At 33.0% G+C, this 24,969-nt stretch overlaps 3 protein-coding genes and 1 non-coding gene across 5 annotated transcripts; 1 reads left to right on the top strand and 3 right to left on the bottom strand.

Moving 5' to 3' along the window:
* Positions 1 to 1,351: 1,351 nt before the first annotated feature.
* Positions 1,352 to 19,800, bottom strand: LOC112461128 (glycerol-3-phosphate acyltransferase 3-like). Of its 2 annotated transcripts, none has more exons than XM_025026245.1 (9): positions 19,564 to 19,800; positions 5,270 to 5,542; positions 5,017 to 5,157; positions 4,777 to 4,911; positions 4,220 to 4,456; positions 2,449 to 2,564; positions 2,216 to 2,357; positions 1,918 to 2,126; positions 1,352 to 1,830 (listed from the first exon to the last, which is right to left on the bottom strand). In XM_025026245.1, exons 1-9 carry the CDS (start codon positions 19,714 to 19,716, stop codon positions 1,743 to 1,745), a joined length of 1,494 nt encoding a protein of 497 aa, XP_024882013.1. In that variant the 5' UTR covers positions 19,717 to 19,800; the 3' UTR covers positions 1,352 to 1,742. The 2 variants fall into 2 exon arrangements, with proteins under 2 accessions (XP_024882013.1, XP_024882014.1); XM_025026246.1 differs by lacking the exon at positions 4,220 to 4,456 and adding an exon at positions 3,132 to 3,365 and having other exon boundaries at positions 19,564 to 19,799.
* Positions 19,801 to 20,486: 686 nt separating this feature from the next.
* LOC112461155 (ATP synthase subunit e, mitochondrial) lies at positions 20,487 to 21,888 on the top strand. Its single transcript, XM_025026297.1, has 3 exons — positions 20,487 to 20,593; positions 21,147 to 21,303; positions 21,675 to 21,888. The coding sequence occupies exons 1-3, from the start codon at positions 20,540 to 20,542 to the stop codon at positions 21,719 to 21,721; spliced, it is 258 nt and encodes an 85-aa protein (XP_024882065.1). The 5' UTR covers positions 20,487 to 20,539; the 3' UTR covers positions 21,722 to 21,888.
* A 164-nt stretch (positions 21,889 to 22,052) lies between these two features.
* Positions 22,053 to 22,125, bottom strand: Trnak-uuu. The gene has a single exon. It is a non-coding gene; the product is annotated as a tRNA-Lys (tRNA).
* A 345-nt stretch (positions 22,126 to 22,470) lies between these two features.
* Positions 22,471 to 24,962, bottom strand: LOC112461154 (dihydropteridine reductase). Its single transcript, XM_025026296.1, has 5 exons — positions 24,841 to 24,962; positions 23,635 to 23,718; positions 23,320 to 23,566; positions 23,048 to 23,240; positions 22,471 to 22,965 (listed from the first exon to the last, which is right to left on the bottom strand). Exons 1-5 carry the CDS (start codon positions 24,928 to 24,930, stop codon positions 22,866 to 22,868), a joined length of 714 nt encoding a protein of 237 aa, XP_024882064.1. The 5' UTR covers positions 24,931 to 24,962; the 3' UTR covers positions 22,471 to 22,865.
* Between the last annotated feature and the right edge of the window lie 7 nt (positions 24,963 to 24,969).

The following is a 24,969-nucleotide window of genomic DNA, read 5'->3' as shown; positions in this document are numbered from 1 at the left end:
TAATACATTTCTCCCATATGAGCTAAACGATAACAAATATATATACATGCTATATAACAAATCAATTTTATTTATAAAAGACGAAATAATTTTATATAATCCCAAAACTCCTTACTTTTTAATATATAAGCAATATAGTTACATCTCTTATATTATTACTGACTAATTATTTGCTATAAAAATATATTTTATACGTTTCTTATAAAAGAAATTTTACAGTGACATTAGAAATAGAGCATGTGATGATATTTAGAAATTTAATTTTACGAAACAATGGATTTATGCATGTTTTATAATTAGTACATTATGATGTTACGATAAAGATGGATTCGGAAAATAAACCGAGTTACAATTTACCTTCCCCACGCAAAAATTGTATCATCTAATTAACATCGTTAATTTATTGCATTTAGTTAACATTAATCCTTTTTATTTCTTTCTCAAGAATTCTTGGAAAATAGGGGTTCAAAATAAGTTCAATATTCTTTTATCGTCAAATATCAAATTTTCATCTTTCATAAAAAATGTATTAACTATAAATTTAATATATTTAATTGTTTAATTATAATAGGAATTAGGCCAAATTATACAAAATATATAATAAATATTATGAATCTATAATAGATGTCACCTTCATTTAAATAAATAATAAATAACATCTATTATTAACTTACTAACCGTTATTACAATAATGCCATCAATAGTGAAATAGCACTTATTTTAAACCTGCTATTTAACTTTGGTTGGAAGTGTGAGAAAATACATCTCTTCATACTCGGATATTTTTCTCTTTCGTTCTCTTTCTTAGCATATTCTTTTTGAATTAGGTTCACAGATACATTAATATGTACGCGCGTGTGTTATTTATATATTAAATTCATGACCGTATATTATATTGACATGCATTGCAATATAGAGCGCTAAAAAAGTTCACATTCTATGTATGTAAAATATAAAAGTAGAAAATATATATATCGAGATGCTAGCTCAGTTTTAATAGAAAAATAACATAATGCAATCATGTACACAGTATTCTTAAAAGACAGGTAATCTGGAGTGCTACGTTGCCATACTGCTAAGCCTTCTTCAGAAAAATGAATAAATATTTTTTTTTCTCTTCCTTTAAATACAGTAAAAACTACAACAATTTTCTCTTGCTATTCTCAGTGATAAAGAGGAAATTAATGCTTCGTCTAATTTGTTTGACTGTTCAATTGTCTAATAATTCTATAGTACGTACGAATAATCGAAAAGTTCTCGATGCTACATACACTCACATGCAAAAAAGTATCACACGCTTTAGCATAATTACACCATCCACATATAAATAATAAATTCGTAATGCCTTTGCAATCATCGAACTTTCTATTAAAAACTAGCAAATATTATATTTGCACTTTAAATGAAAACTCTCTCAAGGCATAAGCCATTCGGCATATAAATTTAAAAATGACATTAAGAATTTGTATAATTGCAAATGTACAATATTATGTTACCTCGCAGAGTGCCAATTACTCATATGTAGAAATTTGTCAAAAAAGTGCAAACTGTCATATTTGCGAAAATATTTACATCTAAAATTTAATAATGCAGACTAATGGGACACATAGATTTTTCCTTTATGATATATACGGAAACAATATGTGACAGAAGGGCCAATTGAATGAAATGATTTTGTTTAAACAAACAAATATCACGCAAGATGCATATTATGAAGTCATGACTAGAAATGATATTACTATTTATTCGGCTTTCAATCGTTTACTGAATTCTTCTTGCTGCTTTTCCCTCCATTCCTTTTTCGGCTTCATCCTCTTCAGTTGGCCATCCCTACCATTCACGGAATAAATATATAATTTTTATTTATCATATGCAATTCCTATTTTCTACAAGACTTTAAACGATTATCGTACATACCATTGTAGATCGACAAGACCACCTTGCCGCGCTATTACAGATTTCACTCGATTCGCAAAATCGATGGCACTCTCTCCTTCCTTCATGTACATTGGAGGGAGATACCACACGTCGCAGACTATAGCCCAGCTGGACATCATCATATATAAATATTGTAACATCGAATATCGACTGCTGTTCCAAAACGCGTCTCCGAATCTTGGATCGTACTATATATTTAAACAAAAATATACATGAAAGACACTTTTAAAAAGATGTTATACAAAGATGTACATTAGAGATATTGATAAAAAATTACTTTTATAGCCACAGGATAAATAACGCTGCCCACTTCGAAACTGCCTTTCTTGAATTGCATAACTGACGTATTATTGATACACGTACCCTCCGGAAATATGAGTATAGGTGGGTTTGTCGGATCTGATACGTGTTTCTTTAACCTGCACGAAACGTATTATGCATTAACAACAACATCCTGTAAGAATGAAATGGGCAGGACAGGAAAACGTAATTGCGTTCAAGTAATCGCACCTTTTCGCAACTGCTTCTCTGTCCTTGACCTCAGAGCGTTCAAACCATATATGTGGAGAGGCACGGGCAAGAGCTCTTTGTAATATTCCTAAGAAACCGCCATGCCTCTGACCTATCTATAATAAGAAATGCAAGTAAGGTAATCTGGCCAGCATTTAAAAATTATGTATCTTCCAAAAGTCGTACACTTCCTTCGAATTACAGATGCTGAAGACTGGCAATTATTCAATTCTATCATTAATTATAATCGTTGAAAAATATAGAAAAATAAAATTTTTCTTAAATAATCAAGATAGACTTGTTTTAATATAAATTTTATTTTAATATAGAGATCTCTAGCTCAATTTTCATATATCTAATATTGTACATTATGAAATTATAATATAGATCTCTCTCTCTCTCTCATGCAATTTTTGTGAAGAAAAATCAACGTTAGATTTACCAAATCTGTAGCCGCTGAGAAAAGTACGATTTTTGGAACATTTTAATAGAGCGATTATGAAAGCAACAAAATTATTAACAATAATGAGATGCAAGCATGTTTACGTAGTTACAGAATAACATTATTTTCAAGATATTCGAAAAAATGGTATGGGTAGGTTTTGCAAAGCAAAAAAAAATTGCGCAAAAAAGCAGCTATGAAAAAGATATCCATATCCATGAGCGGCGTATCAGAAACATACCAATGAATAACAGTTATCACACATAAGTACGAGTACGTCAATAGGAGATGTGTGATTAGCTACACATATGCCTCTGACAGGTCGATTCTCTGGATTGTTGTAGGTGATGACTGAAGACAGAGCACTGGATAAGACAGCAAAGCACATTATGGAGACTTTGTAGTTGAGCCATCGCTTGAAGCTACCCTCGGGAACGTAGCCCACTACTGCGGTACACACTGTCAGCCACATCACCTGTAAACCACAAGCTTTGCACCTGAGAAACGTGGGATTCCCTCTCTATCGCGTTGCTGAGTAGGTACTACCTGTAAACCAAAGTTACAGGACACGTTACCTGTAACATTTACCAGTAATGCGCAACAACTTCTGTAACACTAGTAACAAATTTCTGACTTTCGGCCATGTATGAAAGCAAACTGATTTTTTGTTGTTATATGAAGGAACTATTAAGCCCCTTGCACAATGCTAGGCAACAGGCAATAGGAACAGGGAATAGAAATCAGAAATCATGTATAAATGCAGAATAAACAGTGACACAGGCAATAGACACAGAGTTTCCATCACGTTGGAAATTCTGTGCCTATTGCCTGTTGCCAACCAATCATAGCACTCGAATTTTTTAGGTTGTAATTAACGATTTTTTGGTTATTTCCTGTTCCTATTGCCTGTTGCCTGGCATTGTGCAACGGGCTTTATACCTTTGTATCCAGTGTTATCGTGATTAAAAAAACCGTATACTATGTGTCTGTTTCATACAGTTTGAGTAATACGGATTGTATAATATGTACATGTGTCAGAATAACGAATATTTTATATATGAATATATACAAAATATTTATATCTAAGTAATTCATAATATTTACATATAAATCATATATTCATAATGAATATTTTAAATATGATTTATATGTAAATAATTTGTATGTACCATAACTTCGTTCCTGCATCATTCCCAAATGCGATGAAATAGAAAACTACAGACAATACAAAGCTATTGACAAATAGAAGACATGTTTGCTATGAAATAATGATGCGACATTTAAAATCTTTCAGCTTATAAATATATTGTTCCACCCACGACATATTACCAAAGAAAATGTCGTTTGCGTGGATAAAATGCAGACGTCGAGAGTGGTTGTATGATTCGACACGCACATCCCTCCGTTCTTAGGTTTGTACTCTGGATTGTGGATCGTGATCATGCCCGAGATAGAACGGGACATAATCCTGAATGCAATAAGGGAGCCCTGGTTGTTCGCCCAACGTTTTATACGGCCATTCGGCAAAAAGCCGATTAAAAATGTTACGACTACGAGATATAGTACCTAAGAAGCTTTGATATTAGTACGTATACAGTTTTAAATTTACATTTGACGCGTACATCTTAATAAATTTAATATAACTTTACAGTGCCGTAAATCTAAAATATGCGTTCAAAAATGCGAAAAGATTACAAATTGCATCTTTTTATAGAAGATTAATATTCGCTATTTAAATCTGACTACTTGAAGACAATTAATTTGATATCGCTAAATAAGATCTCAGCGAAAAAAATTATCGATTGTCGCAATATTAGTCGCTTATTATATATTCAGTGTTACTGTGATATATTAGCTATAGAGCATAATATAAATATCAAACTTACGCCTATGAAACAGATAAATATCCTTAGGGGTAGCAGGAAACAGTAGCGCATGACGAATCCGAACATCCATATGAAAGTTAACTTCCAGGATATAAACTCGTACTGTCTATTCGTTCGAGTTAATAAATTCCAATTCTATAAGATGCATCGATAATTATATCCAAATATGTTAATTTTCATTATGCAAATATCAATATAATTATTATATACAGTCGATAAAATAATTATTACATTATTCACCTTAAGTTCTTCAGCTTCAAAACGTGAAGTCACCTCGTCTTCTATAATAGCCTCGACGCCCGCTCTGATGTAATCCAAACAACTTCCCGGCGCAAATCCAGCTTTTAACGTTTCAAGGGGATTTTTGTGATTGAGAGTATCCTGAAATGGCAGAATTAATTGAAAAAAAATATAATATATTTTTATTAAGCTTGACTAACAGTATCCTCTTCTAAAAATATAATACATTTTAAATATTTTTCTCTAAATTTACCTCTTTGTCGTCAATGATTGATGATTCATGATTGTTCTTGAGGCTCGATTCGTCAATCTGATTCTTGTAATTATGCATTTCTGGCTCGGGAACCAAGATTAAGTCCTTCGACCTGGCTATCACAGAATTGCTCACATTTCCGTTTTGCATTTTAGGCGACGTTACTGTTGAATCTTTCTCCGTGATCGTTGGCGACTCCTCTTCTATAAGATCTTCATCTGGATCCCGAGTACCGTTTCTCTTCCTCACACTTTCTATGTTTTGTCGACCATACTGTAACACAAACGTAGTCAATCATAAAATGTATCACGTCAATTATTTGCGTCTTTCACTCGAGTTTGTGGTCTCTCTGTAGACAATTATAATTTTTATGGTCCTTAATACAAACAACTTCTTTTATGACTGTTTTTAGAATCTTAAAGCTTTCATTCTTAGATTCTTTAAGCGAGCTGTTAAAAAAAACATACCGTTTTTACTAAAAATTTCTTTAAAAATCTGGTTTAGTTGCGAACAGATGAATTTATTAAACCAAATATTATTTTTGATGAAAAAGTTTATACTATTTTAAAGATCATTGATAATAAAAAATGTTTTGTGAGCTTTTGTGGAGATAGATGCAGCAACAATTATATCTGAAAAAAAAGAGTCGATCTAATTGTTTCAATAATAAAATACCGAAATGCTCAATTTTAAAATAGAATTTTAAAACATTAGCATTAATTGCCTAAGTATAATAATCTAGCTTATTTTATCTATTTTTATTAAGATAATAGAATTCACTTTCAATTTAAATACCTGAAGTGTTTCTCGCGACCATATTGTGTAAACACGCAGGACAAATAAATTATATTGAGGAGAGTTCCAGTTCGATCAAGCAAAATGATATTTTATGTACTTTTAGATATCTTTTTATTAATTTAGAAATAGTTACAATTTATTCTTTATATACTTTTAGAATTATTATTTGCAATGTAGATGCATTTGATTATTACGCAATCTGCGATTTCAATTCAAGGAGAGAGAGAGAGAGAGAGAGGGAGAGGGAGAGAGAGAAGAATAAAACAAGGAAAATTTGTCCCACAAATTGCGTAATACGAAAATACTTCGTTATTGTGGGAGATAATAAAAAACAGATACACGCGATGTTAATTCATGTATGTGTGTTCAAGAACGGCATACGTCATTGAAAATAGGCATCCTTTGGCCCACAAGAACGTAATCTCCGAAATGCCGATATAGGCTGCAATCTGGTATATATTCAGTACTAAAAATATATATATTTTTCTATATTTTACGTTACGTATACTATATATTTTCAATACTGACAGTTGCTGACAGTAATGATTACTCTCAACAAGAGGGACCTTGATCCTCGTTCATCGATCGATAATGGCAAGATAACACTTAGCAACTTCAGCGGATTATGAACTATGACGTGTTACAGGGACAAAATCCAAAAAAGTGATTCAATGCGTGAACATCGCGTGTACAAAGTGATGATCGACGATCTCTAACGAGTGACGATCAATATTTTGTGAATTACCGTGATCGATCGCAGTGTCTTATCTTCAACGTGACATAAGTATTTTGATATCATCAATTAAAGATTAATCAAGTTTGACCAATTAACGGTCAATAACCATATTAAAGTGTTTTCCAAATATTCGCGATACTGCACGATATAATAATTGAATGTATTACACATTTTCACTCAACGAAATGTAACGTTTGTCCAAGCTCGTATCTTTGTTAAAGAGATAACAAAAATAACAAAAATAACATTTTTGTCCAGAATTACAAGTTTATTTATGCAGCTGTTAAAATTAAGGTCAAACAAAGATAGATTTATTTTGAAAAATGAGTTCGTTTTTTTATTATACATTTGATATAACTTTTGTTGAGATGACGTGCTACCGCATTACCACAATTATCTGTTGCGAGTGTATTCAAGTGCATTAATTAGTTTCCGCCGACGCAAACACGTCAAGTCACTCTTGTTGTTCATCGTACTAACACTTATTCAGTGCGTCTGCACCAGGTAAATTAATAAGACAAGCAAGTCTTTAAATATAGGACAGCTAATATTTTTTGCTGTGAGAGCTAATTAATTTAGCAATAGTAGCAAAACCTTTTGTTGCAATAGCAAAAAGTTTTGCTGAACTTTATTATTCCTTTCTTTCCGTGGTTGCATTGAGAGTTATTGAAAATTATTTGAGCTAAATTGAACAAATCAGAATTGTAGAAATTATTAATCGTGACTGTTGAAACATCGTTTGTAAAAAAAGCATTTTCGAATATTCCTGCATTTCTGTTAATTTGTATTATGAATTTTATATATCGGTAGATTTGTTAGAATATAAAATTTCATGTTAGTTGAAATTCAAATGATGTTATACTAGTGAAATATGCAATGACCTCCGATTTAAAATGTGGATTGATTTTAGCTATATTTTTAGGACTTGACCCATTATCGACGAGTACAATTTTGCATGTGAATGTTAACGGATACGTCTCTCTCGGTTGAAGACGTCGAATACTTTTCTGCGTGAATTACTATGACACTCTGCATTATTAGTACGATACCGAACTTGACAAGTCAACATAGCACAAGTGCAACATGTTTATCTGTAAGGGGAGACGCAAAGACTATCTCTGTCTCTCTCATAATCAGACCAATTATGAAGATTACAAAAGTGGTAAAATGATGGCTAACAAAACCATTAACGAGGTCATTTTATCACTATTTTATTACTATTGTGTTATATGTAAAGAATTAATTAACACATATAGATTAATTAATTTAAAATAAAAATTTAAAGACACCTAAAAAGAAATTTAAAAAACTTAAATTTGTTTCTCTCGAAATCTCGATGTTCTATCACACATTTTCGTATTCAAAAAATAAAACAAACAAAATTTTAGAGAATAAAATTCACGAGAGAAAGAGAAAGGCAGAAAAAGAGAGAGAAAATGTTGATTTAATCTAATATTTTTCGTAAATCATTTATGAATTAAAATTAAATATTACGGCATTACGTATCTCATAGTTCTATTTTCAAATGTCCTTCCTTTTATTTTTAACATACATCGTCTCAATTAATATTTTACAGTTTATCTTTCGATAAACTCGGATGTGATCCGTGTAATACCTAATGACAAAGCTCCGGATACGTATGTGAATGCAAGAAAAAGAATAAGATAAAGCAAGAGACGCTGTTTACCCAAATTATCTCAATTTCCAAGCGATTGGATTATCCTATCAATTTTTCGTAACAAAATATCTTTAAAGTGGTTGTAATGTTTCACCCTTGGTATCAAAAAGTGACAATGAAATTTCAGTCACGTTCGACAGATCAGAACGTTGCAAGTTGCAAGCAATAGGCGATCAATAATATTTTACGTTAAAAACTAATTACGTGAACACTTTTTTTACTTTATTTAAGTATCGCTAAAGGTAAGGTAAGGTCGCGAGATACAAGTGAAAAAGCGCATACACCTGTTATATACTAATAATTGAAAATCTTCGTGCATGTGTTCTTTCCGTAAAGATAATCTTGTATATGTACGTATACAAAAATTGTATTGTAGTGTTAGATAAAGTTTTCAGATAAAATAATTATATAACACAAACAAGATATTTTTACGGTGGTTAACATGAAATCACATGTTGCTCATTCACTTTTCACGTTAAGACTTAAGGCATCAACAATCACGTTGACATCTCGCGTTTCACATAACAAATCGCCGCTGTACATACGCAACATATATATGATAATGAATGCTAAATGAGAATCGCGTCAGCGATACACAGTTTGGAAATGAACGGCGTAGTTAGAAAAGAGCTTTGTACACACCGTTTTAAAAGACAAAGCCAAATACATAGCATTTGGATCGATGCTGTTTTCACATCGGGGGAAAGGGGCGGCTATTAATTTATAGGCATCATCCGCGTAATAACTCATTCTATGTATGTTTAATTATTGTTACATCATTCACACTGCGATAATCTATGGGAAAAAGTAGACTGCGGGTCACAGATAATCGCGTTTTAGTCGATAGTGTCTCACGCGCTTCGATACACGAATCGCAGCTTCAATAACGCATCTGGTGATTGACGGCATGTGACGCGAACGTGTGAGAGAGCATCCGGATCACGCGACACAATATATATCCGCGGGCTTTCTCCCGAGAGAAATTGCCTGCTCCCGAGAGCCTCTCACCAGCTCTAATCCAAAAAGGAAATCCAGCCGTTTCGCAATTATCTCGACGCGCACAGAATAGAATTTATATACTAATTAAATTGCCAAGTGTCTTTTATACATGAAACTGAAGATATCAATAAAAATTAACGAATGTTAGTCTGAGTAAGTTTCTATATCAATTTTATTTTTATGTGAAACGCTATTCTCTTTTAGAATTAATATAATTATAATATAAATAATTAATATAAAAACTTTTATTTATTTAAAAGAAAACTGACTGGAGACTTGCATGTGAAAATAGCACTAAACAGACCGGGACCGGAAAAATAAGATTTTCCGAAATTTTCAATTTTACAATCGAAACATCTAACTATTCTAACTTTTGTCACTTGCAGTTAAGAACAGACGAGAACTCTGGAATAATATGAGAATTTCGGAAATGCAATGTTTCACAATGACAAATTATATCGAAAACACTGTTGTAAAAATTATTCTAATATCAATCATATTAATCGTGACAACTAACGTTATTCTGCAATGTATTCCGAAAGTAAAACGACCAAGTCTTCCAAGTTATAAAATGATTGAGTGCTTCTGAGAGTTATTGGCTATTTAACATCGATTTATGTGTGCACCCAAAAAAAAATATTCTGCAGTTTAGCGGTTCCTGGTTCATGCTAGAGGATTTTCCTCTGAAATAGGGCCTTAAGAAGATGTTTTAAACTGTAGAGGAATATCCTCTAATCATGAGACTCTAGATTCAAGATTGTGCAGTCCTCTTAATATTAGAGGACATTGATTTCCGATATTCACCCGAAATAAATAAAAAAAATTATTTATTTTGAAATTTTATTACTATTTTATAACTAAATTTGTTTCTTAAGATGTAGTCTATGATTATAAATATTTTCTTGTATTGGAAAAAACACTTACCTTGGTGGGATCGAACTCGGGACCTCTGGATCGTGAGCCAACTGCCTTACATGGTAGACCACTTCTTAATTTGATGTGTTATATATTGTCTACATAACCAGCGCAAATATATAATTTTCCAAAAATCATCTTAATAAACAAATTCAGTTTAAAAAGAGTAATAAAATTTTGAATTGGATATAAGATATATGATATAATATTTCTTAATGTCGGGTGAATGTCAGAAACCAGTGCCGGCTTATTCTGAAATTTTGTGTTCGTAAATATATTTATGAAAATAGTAGGGGTATTCAAATAAGTTAAATTTTAACGGTTTGACAGGTTATGTCGGGTTAAAGTCGAGTAAAAAGTTAATTAATTAACTTTGGGCGCGCTACTCTTTTAGGTTATGCAAAATACATAAGTGACACATTAACCTATCACATTAATCTTTGGGTTAAAAGTTTAAAAATTAACTTTTTACTCGACTTTAACTCGACATAACCTGTCAAACCGTTAAACTCTAACTTATTTGAATACCCCTAGTATGTTTATAAAGTTAAAACGTTAAAACATTCTTATCAAATCCTTACAAGGGCCTCAATAGACAAAAATAAGAAAACGTTTCTTATGGCATCCCTAATAAATAATGATCGGGACCTTATCCGGTTAGCCCTAATAAATAAGTATTTATGAAGTTAAAACATCTTTATCAAATCCTTACAAGGACCTTATTAGATAAAAATAAGGAAACCTTTCTTATGGAATCCCTAATAAATAATGATAGGGACCTCATCAGGTTAAAATAAAGAAATCTTTTTTATGGCATCCCTAATATATAACTAATGATCGAGGACTTATGTTATATAAGGCCATTCTTAATAAAGCCCCTTGCACAATACCAGGCAACAGGCAATAGGAACAGGGAATAAAAATCAGAAATCAATGTATAAATGCAGAATAAACAGTGACACAGGCAATAGACACAGGAGTTTCCGTCACGTTGGAAATTATGTGTCTATTGCCTGTTGCCAACAAATCATAACATTCGAATATTTTAGGTTGTAATTAACGATTTTTTATTATTTCCTGTTCCTATTGCCTGTTGCCTGGCATTGTGCAAGGGGCTGAACTTTTTACACGGGCGTCTCGTGTGGTAGCGTACGCATCGCGTAGCTAATAAGACGATCGTCTTTTAACTTTAACGCGCGCGCCGCAAATATCTAGCATATCCTCTTATTTTAAGAGGCTAATAGTAGAATTTACTGTAGAGGAATTTACTCTTGATTATAGCTTACGCATCCACTCATTTATAAAGTAATACGTATTACTTAAAGAAGGATATTCTTCATGTAAGATTTTTTGCTTAGAGGAACTGCTAAGAGGAATTCCCCACTTATCGGCAGAATATTTTTTTTTGGGTGTGTGCTTAATAAATGCAGACGTTTTGCCAATCAATTGTCTAAATATCTGCAATAAGTCGATTCATTCATTGCAGGCATAGTTAATAATACTGTCGTTTTTTCGAGCGAAATTTGAATCGGTCATTATCATTTTACGAAGCATTATCAGATATATCATTGCCTTATCCGATTATACCATATCTATTAAGATTCAGTTACAAAGAGATGAAAGATTTCGCAGTATGTGGAACAGAAAAAAAAAAGAATATTCTTGATTTAAAAATATCTTTAGTTTCAACGTGGAAATTTTTTAATGAGATTATATTGCGTAATCTTGCTTGAATTAGAAAACTTGCTTGAATGAAGTCATTATATAATTCAACCAAGAAAAAATGTTGAAATAAAAAGTTGAAATTCTTATAAAAAGAATAGATCGTTTCATATATCTATGTATAAGCAAGATCACTATAATCTTCTTATAAGAATTTTCAACTTTTTACTTCAACATTTTTTCTTGGTTGAACTATAAGTATAATGACTTCATTCACGCAAGTTTTCTTCAAGCAAATTTAACGCAATATAACCTCATTTCAAGATTTCCACGTTGAAACTAAAGATATTTTCAAATCAAGAATTTTTTTTTTCCTATGCAGTATGTAAAAGATTAACTTTTAACAGATTTACATTTCTTTACACAATGAGTTTTTAACTCGAATCAATTGTGCCATAATGCATCTCAATGAGAAAGTATTTTCTTTGTGAGACTTCGACCTGGGGAAAAAACAAACAAATAAACAAACATCATTACGCCATTGTTTGCAGCGTAAGCGAATAAAGTTATTTTGCAAATATGCCTGACGCAAAATAATTTATGCATTATTTCATTTGCGATTGCAACAGATTTCGCCAGGGATCTACATCTGATACATTTGTGTATCTCGGAATACTTTGCAATTCAAAGGCAATGAATCGTATCGATCAATGATAGAGGACATAAGTCTAGCCTAGGCGAATCTAGGTTACATATGTATAACTTTACACACGCTGTATAGATCAAAACAGCGCGGAATCGTGTAGACCCGCGCATAGATTTCGCAGATCAAAATAGTTTTCCTGTCCCTTGATTGTGCATGTGTGCTTCGGTTGTGAATAATAACTCGAAAATTAATCACGCTTCATGTATCATTCATGAGAAGACTAATAAAAATTCGTTTGAATTTTAATCCACCTTAATTCAGCAAGATTTTCGTGCATTGCGTTTATGTAGTAATAATATGCTCTTAATATTCTTTTGTGTAAGATTTGACAATATGATATACTTTGAACAAATTTAAATATAAAAGGTTATTTACGATATACGAATATCGATTTGACTCTATTATAGAGATATACCAGCCTTTGTATCGAGATTAAAAAAGTGAAAACAATAAGAAAAAAAATTAGATTTATACAAGAACTGATTTTATTAAACGTTATTTGTGTGACGCCAAATGTTAAGACACCAGTAATTGTGCAGTTATAAACAGAATTTCGCACAAAATGTAAACAATAGCGTAAATAAATTAGAAAAGCAATTGTTAAGTTAGCTCGTCCTTGGTAATTCCTCAATTATGTAATTTCAAGGGGACTTTATTCGGCTGAATTGCTGCAATTATTGTAGTTAAATCGTAGTAGTATTGTATGTAAATCGTAACACCGACCATGAAGCGCAACATTTCTGCAAATTAAATTCTTGCATACGTTGTTTGCAGTAATAAATTGTCTAGCGAGCTCGATTTGAAATGAAAATCTTATCAGTGTTTTTCCTCGAAAATGTGTATAGCGATAACGAAGATCTTGCTGAGTAAAATCGGACATTGCTCCGATTTTATCGTGATAAAAAATATTTTACAATGCAGAAAAAGATAGATAAATTGATTATCCAGATATCGTAGGCAAATTAACTCTTGGCAATCACTCTTTTTTTCCCTCGAAACAAGCAGTAACGTATCAATCCATACGTAAAATGACGTAAAGCTGACTCATGTACCACTCCTCATCTTTGTCCTTCGTCTCTTTTATCGGTGTTCAGTCCGGTTTTAAGATCAAGATATTGTTAATAGCAGAATACGTCTACACGTCTCATGACGTTTCTCCAATATAAAACTATTTTTGTCAATCCTAAAACTGTCAGGACATTATCGATATTTTGCATGCACCGACCGTATTACATATATTGTGATTCAAGATTCGTGCAGAAGTTTCGAGCGTAACGGTGAATTCAAAGTGCGAACGCACTCGCGAAGGAATTTCGTTTCGTCACCGTGTATAGAAAATCCAAGACCGACAGTTGCGTAACAGGCTCGTGACATTTCGAGAGATATAATTTCGATCATGTTTTACATACTTTTATTTAAAATATCAGGAATTATTTTAGTAAACGCACAAATTCTATTTATTTCCTCTTTTTAAATGTAACCTGTTAGAGAAAAAAATTTAGATGCAACAATACAAAGGTATAAGTTTCAACAAAGCGACAACTAAGATAAAAACTCGTTTTTATACATTTTGAAAGATTATAAGCGTACGTATGTATATTAAAAGGGATATATATATTAAAAGAGATTTCTTTAAGAAAAGAAATCTCCAATAGTCTCTCTTCAATATCTTGAACAAATCTTGAACTAAAAAAATGATATTGTATACATATCTTTTGCAGTTTATGTGAATGACTTTTAGATTTTTAAGTAAATTCTGCTTAGTAGAAATAAAATAATATTTCCATATTAATATTATATATTATTTAGAAATACTAGAATATTTTACAATGCAGAAGAGATACGTAAGTTGATTGTTCAGAATCTAGTTTTGAATATTACGACTTGACGTGTTCTTTTACTGATAGTTGTGACAATGTGTGTATTCCGTGCACGTATCTAGATGATATATCACGGATATAGTAGATGTTATCACGTTGATAACATTTATTATATACACTTGACAAACCGGCATTATCGAACCAAGACGGAGCAACTGACAAAAAATCATTAGCGTGAACATAAATTATTTACACATGTAACTTTGCGTTTTCTTTGCCTCTGGCGATTCACGGTACAAGTAGTCAATCCGAGGTTCAAGTCCAAGGTAACGATAGATTCTCAAGTTTTATATCAAAAGATATTAAAAAAACATTCAGTTCCCTCCACTTTTAAGGTCGATTCTCATTATCGGTCAAGTCACGATCCGGTCACGATCCGATCAAAAATCATTGCCATTAAATTTAATGCTTTCTCGAGTTTGCATTGAATTTAATGGCAACGATTTTTGATCGGATCGTGACCGGACCGTAACTTGACCGATAATAAGAATCGACCTTTTTATTGAACCTCGCGGCGTGCTTTGTAGAAATGCAAACTTTATTCCGAACTCTGCATCAATTTTTACAGCAGAGGGTAATCATATTGTTAAATTAATAAACCGGAGTAGAATCGTTACGTTTGCGGGATATATGTCGCGTTTTCTTATAGCATTCAAAACACTTCCAATAGACCTTGCGGTAATATAGTCGATGACTCGGTGAGTTCCTCATGAAAACACAGTTGTAACGTGATGTATGTGAAGAGCGTTTTCACCTCGTTGGTTCATCGATACATCATTCGCCTATTTTTTGTATACTTTTTATGCTTATTAAAATTATACAGTTTTATATTAGCGATAATTTAGAAAAACTAAAAAATTTACTAATTTTTAATGAAAACAAGTTGCGTTATTTAATCCAGTATTCAAAGATGCATAATTTTGCAAAAATTAATTAGATATGTTAATCATAATGACAATTTTGACATTAGTAGTTATACAAATGACTATTCGTATACGCAACGTTTACTGAAATTAAATATTACACAATTAGATATTTAAGAATTCTTAGAAAAGTTAAAAATTAGAATATATTTTATATAAATTTACGACACAACCTCATGCAATTTTCCTTACTTGCACAAATATTCGCGTTTTGCATTTCTTGTCTATGATGTTCGCAATATGATTATATTGCAAACTTTTTGCAAACCAAATAAAGATGATTAAGTATGACTATGAATAAAAAATTTAAATCTTATTTCAATTTATGACTAACATTTATTAGACTATTTATACACTCTACGTAGTGCAAAACAAGTTAAAAAAAATCCCAGTTAACAACAAATCAATACCTTGAATTATAAAAATCAATAGTAAAAGAATAGCATGCATATACCATATAAAACTTCATTAAAAATGAAAGTATCTGCTATAAATTTAACTCAATGATCAATTTCGAGTGATTAAAAAAATATATTTAATATTTAAAAATGTATTTAAAAATTTTTAAATCTTCCTAATATAATTCTATTTTTCTTTTATTACTAAAAAAAACATATTTATGTTAACAACATATCTTTTAAATATTAGCAAAATATAGCCAGAAATCAGGACTATAAATAGTGCGCACATAAACAGTTTTATTACCAATATCTCAGATTCTACGAGAACTTGAAAATTCAATCATTTGCATTAGAGCATCTGAAATACAAACACTGAAATGTACGCAGATCCTTCCAGCCTTTCATATTCTTCTGGCAATACATTCAAAAACTATTTAATCAACAAATCAACAAGTTATTTCTGATTTTAGTAGTTATTTTAGTAGAATCGTTTGGTATCTTACTTCTGATTTTAGGTAGTTATTTTGAGGCACGCTGCACGAGAGATTGGTAACGAATACCGGAAGGTTGCTGCAAAGTCACGCCGGAAATACGATACATGTATACGTACATGTTTTCATAATAAATAATCAAACTTTTACAAGTCATGATAATAATGATATAATAAAATAAAGCATGGTAATGGTATGTATTCATTTATATTAATATTTCATCAAAGGCAATTTGGTCATCATACGATTCCGATGCGTATCTATGATAAAACACAAATATTGCTCGCCTACGCAGTTTGCTAATTATGAGAACTCGCGTCAATGTAAATGCATCGATATTCTTTTGCGTTTATGCTTTTTTTGCGTATTGTCTGCTACTTGTTTATCATAGCCCGTTCACTTAATTCTTTCATCCTTTATACCTTGCAATTAATATATATATTTTTATCTTTATTTACTACACTTAGAACCTTTCAATACTTTGCCTAAGATCATGGAAATTTTTTTAATTTATGACTTCAATCATATTTAGAATCACCCACGATTTTTAAACGACACAATAAATAGAAAGAAAGTAATTTGTTAAAACAGAATACCTATTACGTATAATCAATATCTGCACAGTTTTCTCGAACATATTCTTGCATATTAATTTATTAAAGACTAATTAAATTACAGATAAAGATATGATTGAAATTAATGTAATAGAGAAAATGATTCCCTCTTGACTGCCCAGCAATTTTAGAAAAAATAAATAATCAATCCGAGTTAAATCAGTCAAGTTAATAAGAGACTGTATGTATACGGCGAACGGAAATGATGAAAGGGACGTGAAGCAGTATATTATTATGAATGAGCAAATAGTACAGAAAAGACATATAGCGATATCTATCTTGTAACTTGATCAGACAATATTGACAAATATATTAAAGATACGCGATGCAAAGGTCGATATAAGTATAAAACATGGACGTGTACAAATGAATGAGCATTTCTTGAATTTTTATATTAATATTAATGATAATGCAAAGTGAATAACTTATCTCTCGTGATTTTAAGACGTTCTCTCTGCTTAATTGAATCTAAACTTTTCGAATTTTTAAAGAAAAAATACGCTTTTCAAACTAACCGAAAAATTCATGTTCGTAAAGCTGTGCAATAAACACTTGAGACTTTGACTCATAACTATTTAATACACAACTAAATGCGCGTTTTTGACGATATACATCATGAATAATATGAAACTATGCGGTCTCAAGCGACATATGACAAAAAAATGATAAGATAAAGTAGGCTTGAACGGTGGACTAGGCGGTAAACAGTTCAAAGTTTCAAAAAGTCTTTAAATTTTGAGGCACTTATATATAGGCATTATATATAATACGTGTTTTAACACTGAAACGAAGATCTCATTAAGACAGCATCTATCTGTGTAATTAGGAGAAAGTGAGCGAAGCACAGGAGATTCGGCATATTTTTTCGGAGAAAGTGCCCGGTAATCGTTTCTTAAATATTTCACTTACCACGTTCTCGTATAAGTAATTTTAGTAATTAGTCGTTTAAAAAAGTTAAATAATTTCGAACACGCATCTTGTATTTTCGGCATTATTTTTTATACATTTTTTATACATTGCCGCACTTTGCATCTCTAATGAATGTATCGAATGTTTTTAGGAAAATAAATCCTTCGATTCTGGATATCATAAACCTTAATAAGAAAGCCTAAACTGACATTGGCATTAATCAATTCAGAGTAGAATTGATAATCTTTTTATCTCAATAAAAACTCGGCAAACAGCTGTTTTAATCATAAACAATTAATACACGTCTGACGTCGGAGGCGCCGCATTCCGATGCGGAATAATTTAAAATAGAAATCAGGGACAATCTCCTGGCTGTCGCGCGAGCTAAAGTGCTTTTTGCAGTACACCAGATCTATGAATCTCGTTTCGCAATTACACCGCGCTGATTAGAACTAAATAAACGGTATTTTCTTCGGCAAGTGTTACGCGTCGACAGGTGTCACAGATAAATACGGTTTCGAACACTTCCTCTCCGCGTAAGAATGTGCACACGATAATGCACGTGAAATACATAAATAACACACATCTATACAGGATTGCTTCGCCGGTTTAGATGCAATAGATGCCGAATCACTGTTACTCCCATAATGCACGTGTACAATAGGGAGAGATTAACCCTCTGGCTGTATACCTGGGTCTACAGCGTCCGAGCCAAAATGATATCTGCTCGTAACTGTAAAACCTGCACGCCTGTCAGAAAATATTAAATAAACGATGTTTATCAAAATGACTATAAAATCGTCAATTACAATGTATATAGACGTTTTGTGAATTGTTTCAGCTTTTTTTTAAATACTTTAAAGTAGGGAAAAACAGCGTCAAATGTGACAGACCCACGTATACACTCCGAGGGTGGAAAAATAAAACATATATAGACGGAGGGACGGTTAATCATTTGATAAATAGAGGCTTTCCTGTCCGCACCGATCTGTTCCGTCCAAAAATAAATCGAGCTTGCGTAACGTTGATAAAAAAAACCGCTCTTCTCTCTCACCGTTTCGCGGAAACTGTACTTTGATACCGCGGGGATAAGACGGGTGCGTATACAAAGTGCGAAAGGTCGGTCATCTCGCGCGCTAATTAACTCGCGACCCACAGAGAAAACTCTTTCCAACTCGTTGCATATCCGTCCCACCGGACCCAGGCGAGAGACTCGCGTCGCCGCGAAATCTCCGCGGTCAGTTCCGTTTTCCGGAATCCGAATATCGAATAAACAAGGAAACTAATTGATTCTTCTTTCTCATTGCTCGCAAAATTGCTAGCGCCTTGCGACTACGCAACGACGTGTAAGGTTACCCAATTGACATTCCTCCGACGCACGTGCCACGAAAGAAAAACAACCGCAAATGTGCACGGGAAACGGTTCCTCGCGTCGCGTCGCGTCGCCACGCCGATCGAAGGAAACCGCGCGACCGCGACGTCGTGCGGTACGCGATCCGCATTGGCACGCAGGAAATGACCATCCGGGAGCATACCGGTTGATCTCGTTGACATACGAAACGGAAGAAGAAACGGGACTTACCTCGAAGAGGGCCAACAACAGCTTGATGTACAGCCTACGGACACCGAGGGACTTGCCGATTGACGCGAGGAATATGATCGCCAGCAGCAGCATGAGGAAAGGTGTCAGTAGCAACGAAAACGCGAACGACATCACCGTCCACAACAACGCCATTTTGCTCACTGCTGCGAGCTCCGATGATGCTCCGCTCCGAAACTCCGAAGTCTCCGAACCGGTGGCCGTTTTTCGCCCACGATCGTCGTGATGGAAGGGGGCCACGGCCAACGGCCACGCGCCCTAGATGGAACACTCGCCGGAATGTTACCCTAGGCCCGCGGTGCGCCATCTACGAGCGAAATCGCGAATTAAGCCTTGATAAAATCAAATCACTGTGATTGGTCAGGTAACATACAGGCAATAAAAAAATAGAAATCCAAAACTGTCAGCGCGAGAGAATCATGTTTTAACAATTCATAAATGACAGGTTATTATGATTGATTTTATTCAAGTTATCTTGATGCGTGATGTTAAATAAATATAAAGATTAAATTTGATACATGTTATTATAAAAATATATAATAGTCGAAAAAAAAACGGCACGTGCTTTATTGTAATGTCTATAGGCTGGATTCGGGGAGCGCGCTATCAGCGCTATTTGTTTATTCTATCCTTGTTTTACACCTGATGAGCGACAAAGATAGAACGATGCAAGAAATTGTTCAATCACAATTGAATTTGAGAAGAATAATTGACTGTGATTGGTCAATTTCTTAGGGCTTAGGGCTTAAAACACCTTTTGTAGTCGGGCACTAAAAGAAACAGTTTTTTGACAGTCAAAGTGTACACCTGTGCGTATGAATGTTGTTTTGTCGAGCAAAACGACGTTCTCGAATTTCGCGCGCTTTTTATCGCGCACGGAGCAAACTCATGACACTGATGACACGCGCACTCGCGAGATACGATATACGATGTCCTTATCCTCGACGACTCGAGCAAGATGTCGACCACCGAGCTGAATCCGAGACCCTTGCGGATTTCTCCTTTTATCAAGGTAAAAGGAGCAGCTTCTCTCGAAATATTCCATCATCGTATGTTTTCCTACGTATCTTCCTTATACGTTTTATTTCACGCTGTTATTAAACGCTGTTCTTTCCGACCTATCCGACTGAATTCTCACCGTCTCTCGTCGCGATCGAATTTATTTTATTACATAATTTTTCTACCGTTTCGTAAAGGTATATTCGGAAATTAACAAATATATATATTAAAAGATATAACTGGTGGTTTTTTCGTTGTCACGGCAATTTGTGTTATTTTTCAATTTTCAATGAAAGATTTCTTAACGTCGTCTTTCGATTTTCTAACCTTGAAAAAACTTGAGTGTTTTGCTCCGCATGAAATAAATTCGATCATTTTCGATGCAGTTCGAAATTCGATTAGTAATTGATGACCGTCTATTATCTAAATTTAGAATTAGATTTCGCTGTTTTAACTTGTTCCAGGAGTGACGCTTATAACACCAGTTAATGTGTCAGTGTTTGTTTTTATCGGCATATATAGAATAAACAATTTCTGTTTGTAATTAAACGCATCTGTTTATATAGTTTTGCCGCTGGAGTCTACTCCTTACTGGAATCGCTTACGGCGCATACCATCATAGAAGATTCAAGAGGAAAGAGGATGCTCGCAGAGCAGAGGAACTGAGACTTAAACCTGCACGTGATGCCAAGCTAGCCGAGGAGAAGAGACTTGCTTTAATAGGTAAAACACTTGACTGTAAATATAAATGTAGAAACAAATATCGCTCGAAGATCTCTTATTTTATAATATTATATGTCGTGTTATTGTATAGAAAATATTCTATCAAACTGTCAAATATCTTCTTAATCAGTTCTTTTTTATCGACCTGATAGGGTCTTTTTCTACCATTCTTTGAATCACGATTAAAAATAAAATGCTTTGCACAAAACTTTGCTAAGGTACTTGTTTATTGGCCAAAAAGTGTGTGATTAAAGGAACATCCAAAGTTCTAGAGACTGTATAAAAAAATATATATATATTATATAAATGTGTAATTATAATGTAAGTTGATAACATATCATAAATATGAACCTTTCTTTTTTTCTTTTCAGCGGAACAAAAAATGCTTGACGAGTTTTTCTTACCCAAAGCAAAATAAGCATAATTTGTTTGATGTTATAGTATATATATATCACAAAATACTAATTGATTTATATGTATCTATAGAACTAGTCGACGTGCTGCTCCAACATCATTGTCACAGTCAGAGATAATAAATTCTACATTGTACAAAAATAATAAAGATCTGTAAAAATATAAAATGAATTATGTATAATTATTTGCAACATGTATAAGAAATATTAGCGGTTTTATAGTGACTATATTACAGTAAATATGCTATTAAATATATTGCACTTAAAATACTGAATTTACATTTTACTACAAAATGTCGATCCGTCTCGAGTAATAAAAAAAAAAAAAAAAAAAAACGCCCGAACAGGGACTCGAACCCTGGACCCTCAGATTAAAAGTCTGATGCTCTACCGACTGAGCTATCCGGGCTGATATCTAACCTTCTTTAAATGTGTTAGTTACTATGGACACGTATAATTTATCCTAATATAAAAATAACTTAACAAATTTTTTCTTAATAGAGATATAATTTCATTATTCAAAAGTTAACGGTAAATTATAAAATCTTTTTTTAAGATAATTTACGTATGACTGCGATAGTTTTTAATATTTAATATCAAATATTTCGGTAACAATGCTGTAATCCGACTTAAAACATTAAAATTTACTTAAAAAAAAAAAAATGAAATTTCATGGACTATAAAGGAAAAACTTAACTATTTGACTGGACTTGTGAAGCTTAAAGAGGACAAGAAATCGACACGAAAGGGACAATTCGTGATGCTTTAAGTGATCTTTTTTTTTCGTTTTGTTTTTGCAACATTCAATATAGTATATGTATATGTGTTCTACATTCACAACAAAAACAAATATGTCAATACATGTGTATACACATGCATAAAAAGTATCCTCTCCTTGTAAGTAAGTAAACGACTTGTGTATACAATAACATACAAAAATATAGTGTTGGAATGGACGTTTAAAAACACATAAAAAAACTATATCGGTTCTTGATACAAAAATAAGAACTTTCAATCACTTTGGAGGACTTGCCGTCTCATGAACATATCTCTCCACTCCATGTAACAATAAACAAGATATATGTATTATCGTATTGTCATAAATGCTCCAAGACTTTTGTTCCCATGAATTTTATTCACTTGATATCTTTAAGCTGCGATCAGCTCCGTTTTATTGTCCTTAGTAATTAGTTGCAGAAGAGTACCATTAGTAGGCCGATCTTGATTTTGAGACCATTTCCAGAACAAGCTATGGAAAGAGATAAGTATATATTTTTAATAATATAAATCACAAGATATTAATTTAATATGTAAATAACATTTCATCTTACTTTGACACAAACTCGAGTGGAGTCCAAGTGCTTGTATCAGCTTTAGGCATCCATTTCCTGTTCATTGGCGTGTCTAAAGTAACCGGTAGGATGCAAGCAACCAAACTATTGGAAGGAAGACCACTATCTTTAGCCGCCAAAGATTTTGTTAACTGATGAACAGCTGCCTTTGCCATACCATAGCCGATCATCCCTAATCGAGTAGAATCGGCCTTTTAGCAATTACGAAAAGTTATATGATGCATATTTATATCATTATCCATGAAAGAAACCTGGTGTTTCGCCTAGCGCCGGCTTAGCACCAGTCAAAGAAAGAAATCCTCCTTGCTTCAAGTATTTAGCCGCGATACTGGCAGCTATGACGGAACTCCAAACGCTTTGTTTCCACATTAAATCGCTGTTTTTCACGAAATCTTTATGCGCCGCATTACCACCGGCCCATCCCCCGGCCACGCAGATAATGCCATCAACTTTTTCGTCTTTCAATGTATCTTTAACTTGAGCCAAGATCTCAGTTTGCTGCAAGAAGTTAATTAACATCTACCGCTTGAATATTCATGATAAAAATGTAAACGACGAAAAATTACCTGCTGCTGCCAGTCGCCGTCAGGATTTACAATCACATTTGCATCTGCTTGTTCATTTGGCTTCATATCAATAGAGCCAACCCACTAAAAATTATAATACAATGCATCTACTAAACCAAAATAAAAATTTATAATTATAAACTAAATATAATATATACATACTTAATAACAAATTAACAATATTATAAAAATATTTAATAATTTTATGCACAAGCAATAATATAAATAACATTTGTGTTTATAAGATAATTAGAATATAGGTATATTTATGTTTTTTAGCATAATACATATGATTTAGCTAACTTTATATATGTGATTTATCTAAATGTTACAGTAGAGATAATAATCACTTCTAGAAGGCTCTGTGAAAGGACTTGCCTGACTACCAGTAACCTTGGTACACATACATAGTTTTTATGCAATTTCAGACGTCTGTATATATGTCTACATATACAAATAAAGACAATCTCATGAAGAAATATCGATTTCGATTAAATTCCAAAATCTTTTAATTGTGTAATCGCATTTTGCAATATTTTTACTTATTATTACATTAATATAGTCACATGTAATATTTTATTTATGCAATTATAATGCACAAAAATTAAATAAATAATAAAATTGACCAAGGGCTATCGCATATTATCGCATATAATCTGAAATTACTCCACGAAATATTTAAGATCGCCGTGGACTTAATGGAACCGGGAAAATTGAAGAGGAAACAGTTAACTGTCACTTCGATCGAATCATATGGCACTCCCATGCGCCGTTTGACATGGGCCTAAATAAATACCATGTCAAACGAATACCGCGGAAAAATGGTTCTTATTTTATCGCGACAAATTTCACCAAAAAAAATTGAAACGGACGAAAATACGATGTACGATTTGCGGAATGTGATCGGGCAAAAGTCACCGATAAATCGGGTGATAAAAACTCCGACTTGGACATTATAAATTACATTTTTTAACATTTTAATTATTTAATATATTTATATAATTTTTTCATTGTACGTACATATTAATACGTGTTTTTTCACATGTTTATAAAATTACTGAATAGAATAACACCGGCAGAAAACTCTAATTAAATTTTGTGCGATGTATTGGCAAGATCTGCCGATAAGACGGCCGTGCGATTAATCGGATCTGGATTACGCGTCGGGCGCGAGGGTAACGGCACTCATGAGTCCCGCTTACTCACCCAATTTTGCGATTTGAATTGCGATACGCAAGCCGAGCCGAGGGCACCCTTGCCCCCGTACACAATCACACGTCCGAGTACCGCGGCCATTGTTCGATAAGTGATACGATTTTGCGAGGGGTCCGACCC

Source organism: Temnothorax curvispinosus, unplaced genomic scaffold, assembly GCF_003070985.1.
Source record: "Temnothorax curvispinosus isolate PA1 unplaced genomic scaffold, ASM307098v1 QBEX01011098.1, whole genome shotgun sequence".
Taxonomy (NCBI): Eukaryota; Metazoa; Arthropoda; class Insecta; order Hymenoptera; family Formicidae; genus Temnothorax; species Temnothorax curvispinosus.
This window is presented reverse-complemented; position numbering and strand designations above follow the sequence as displayed.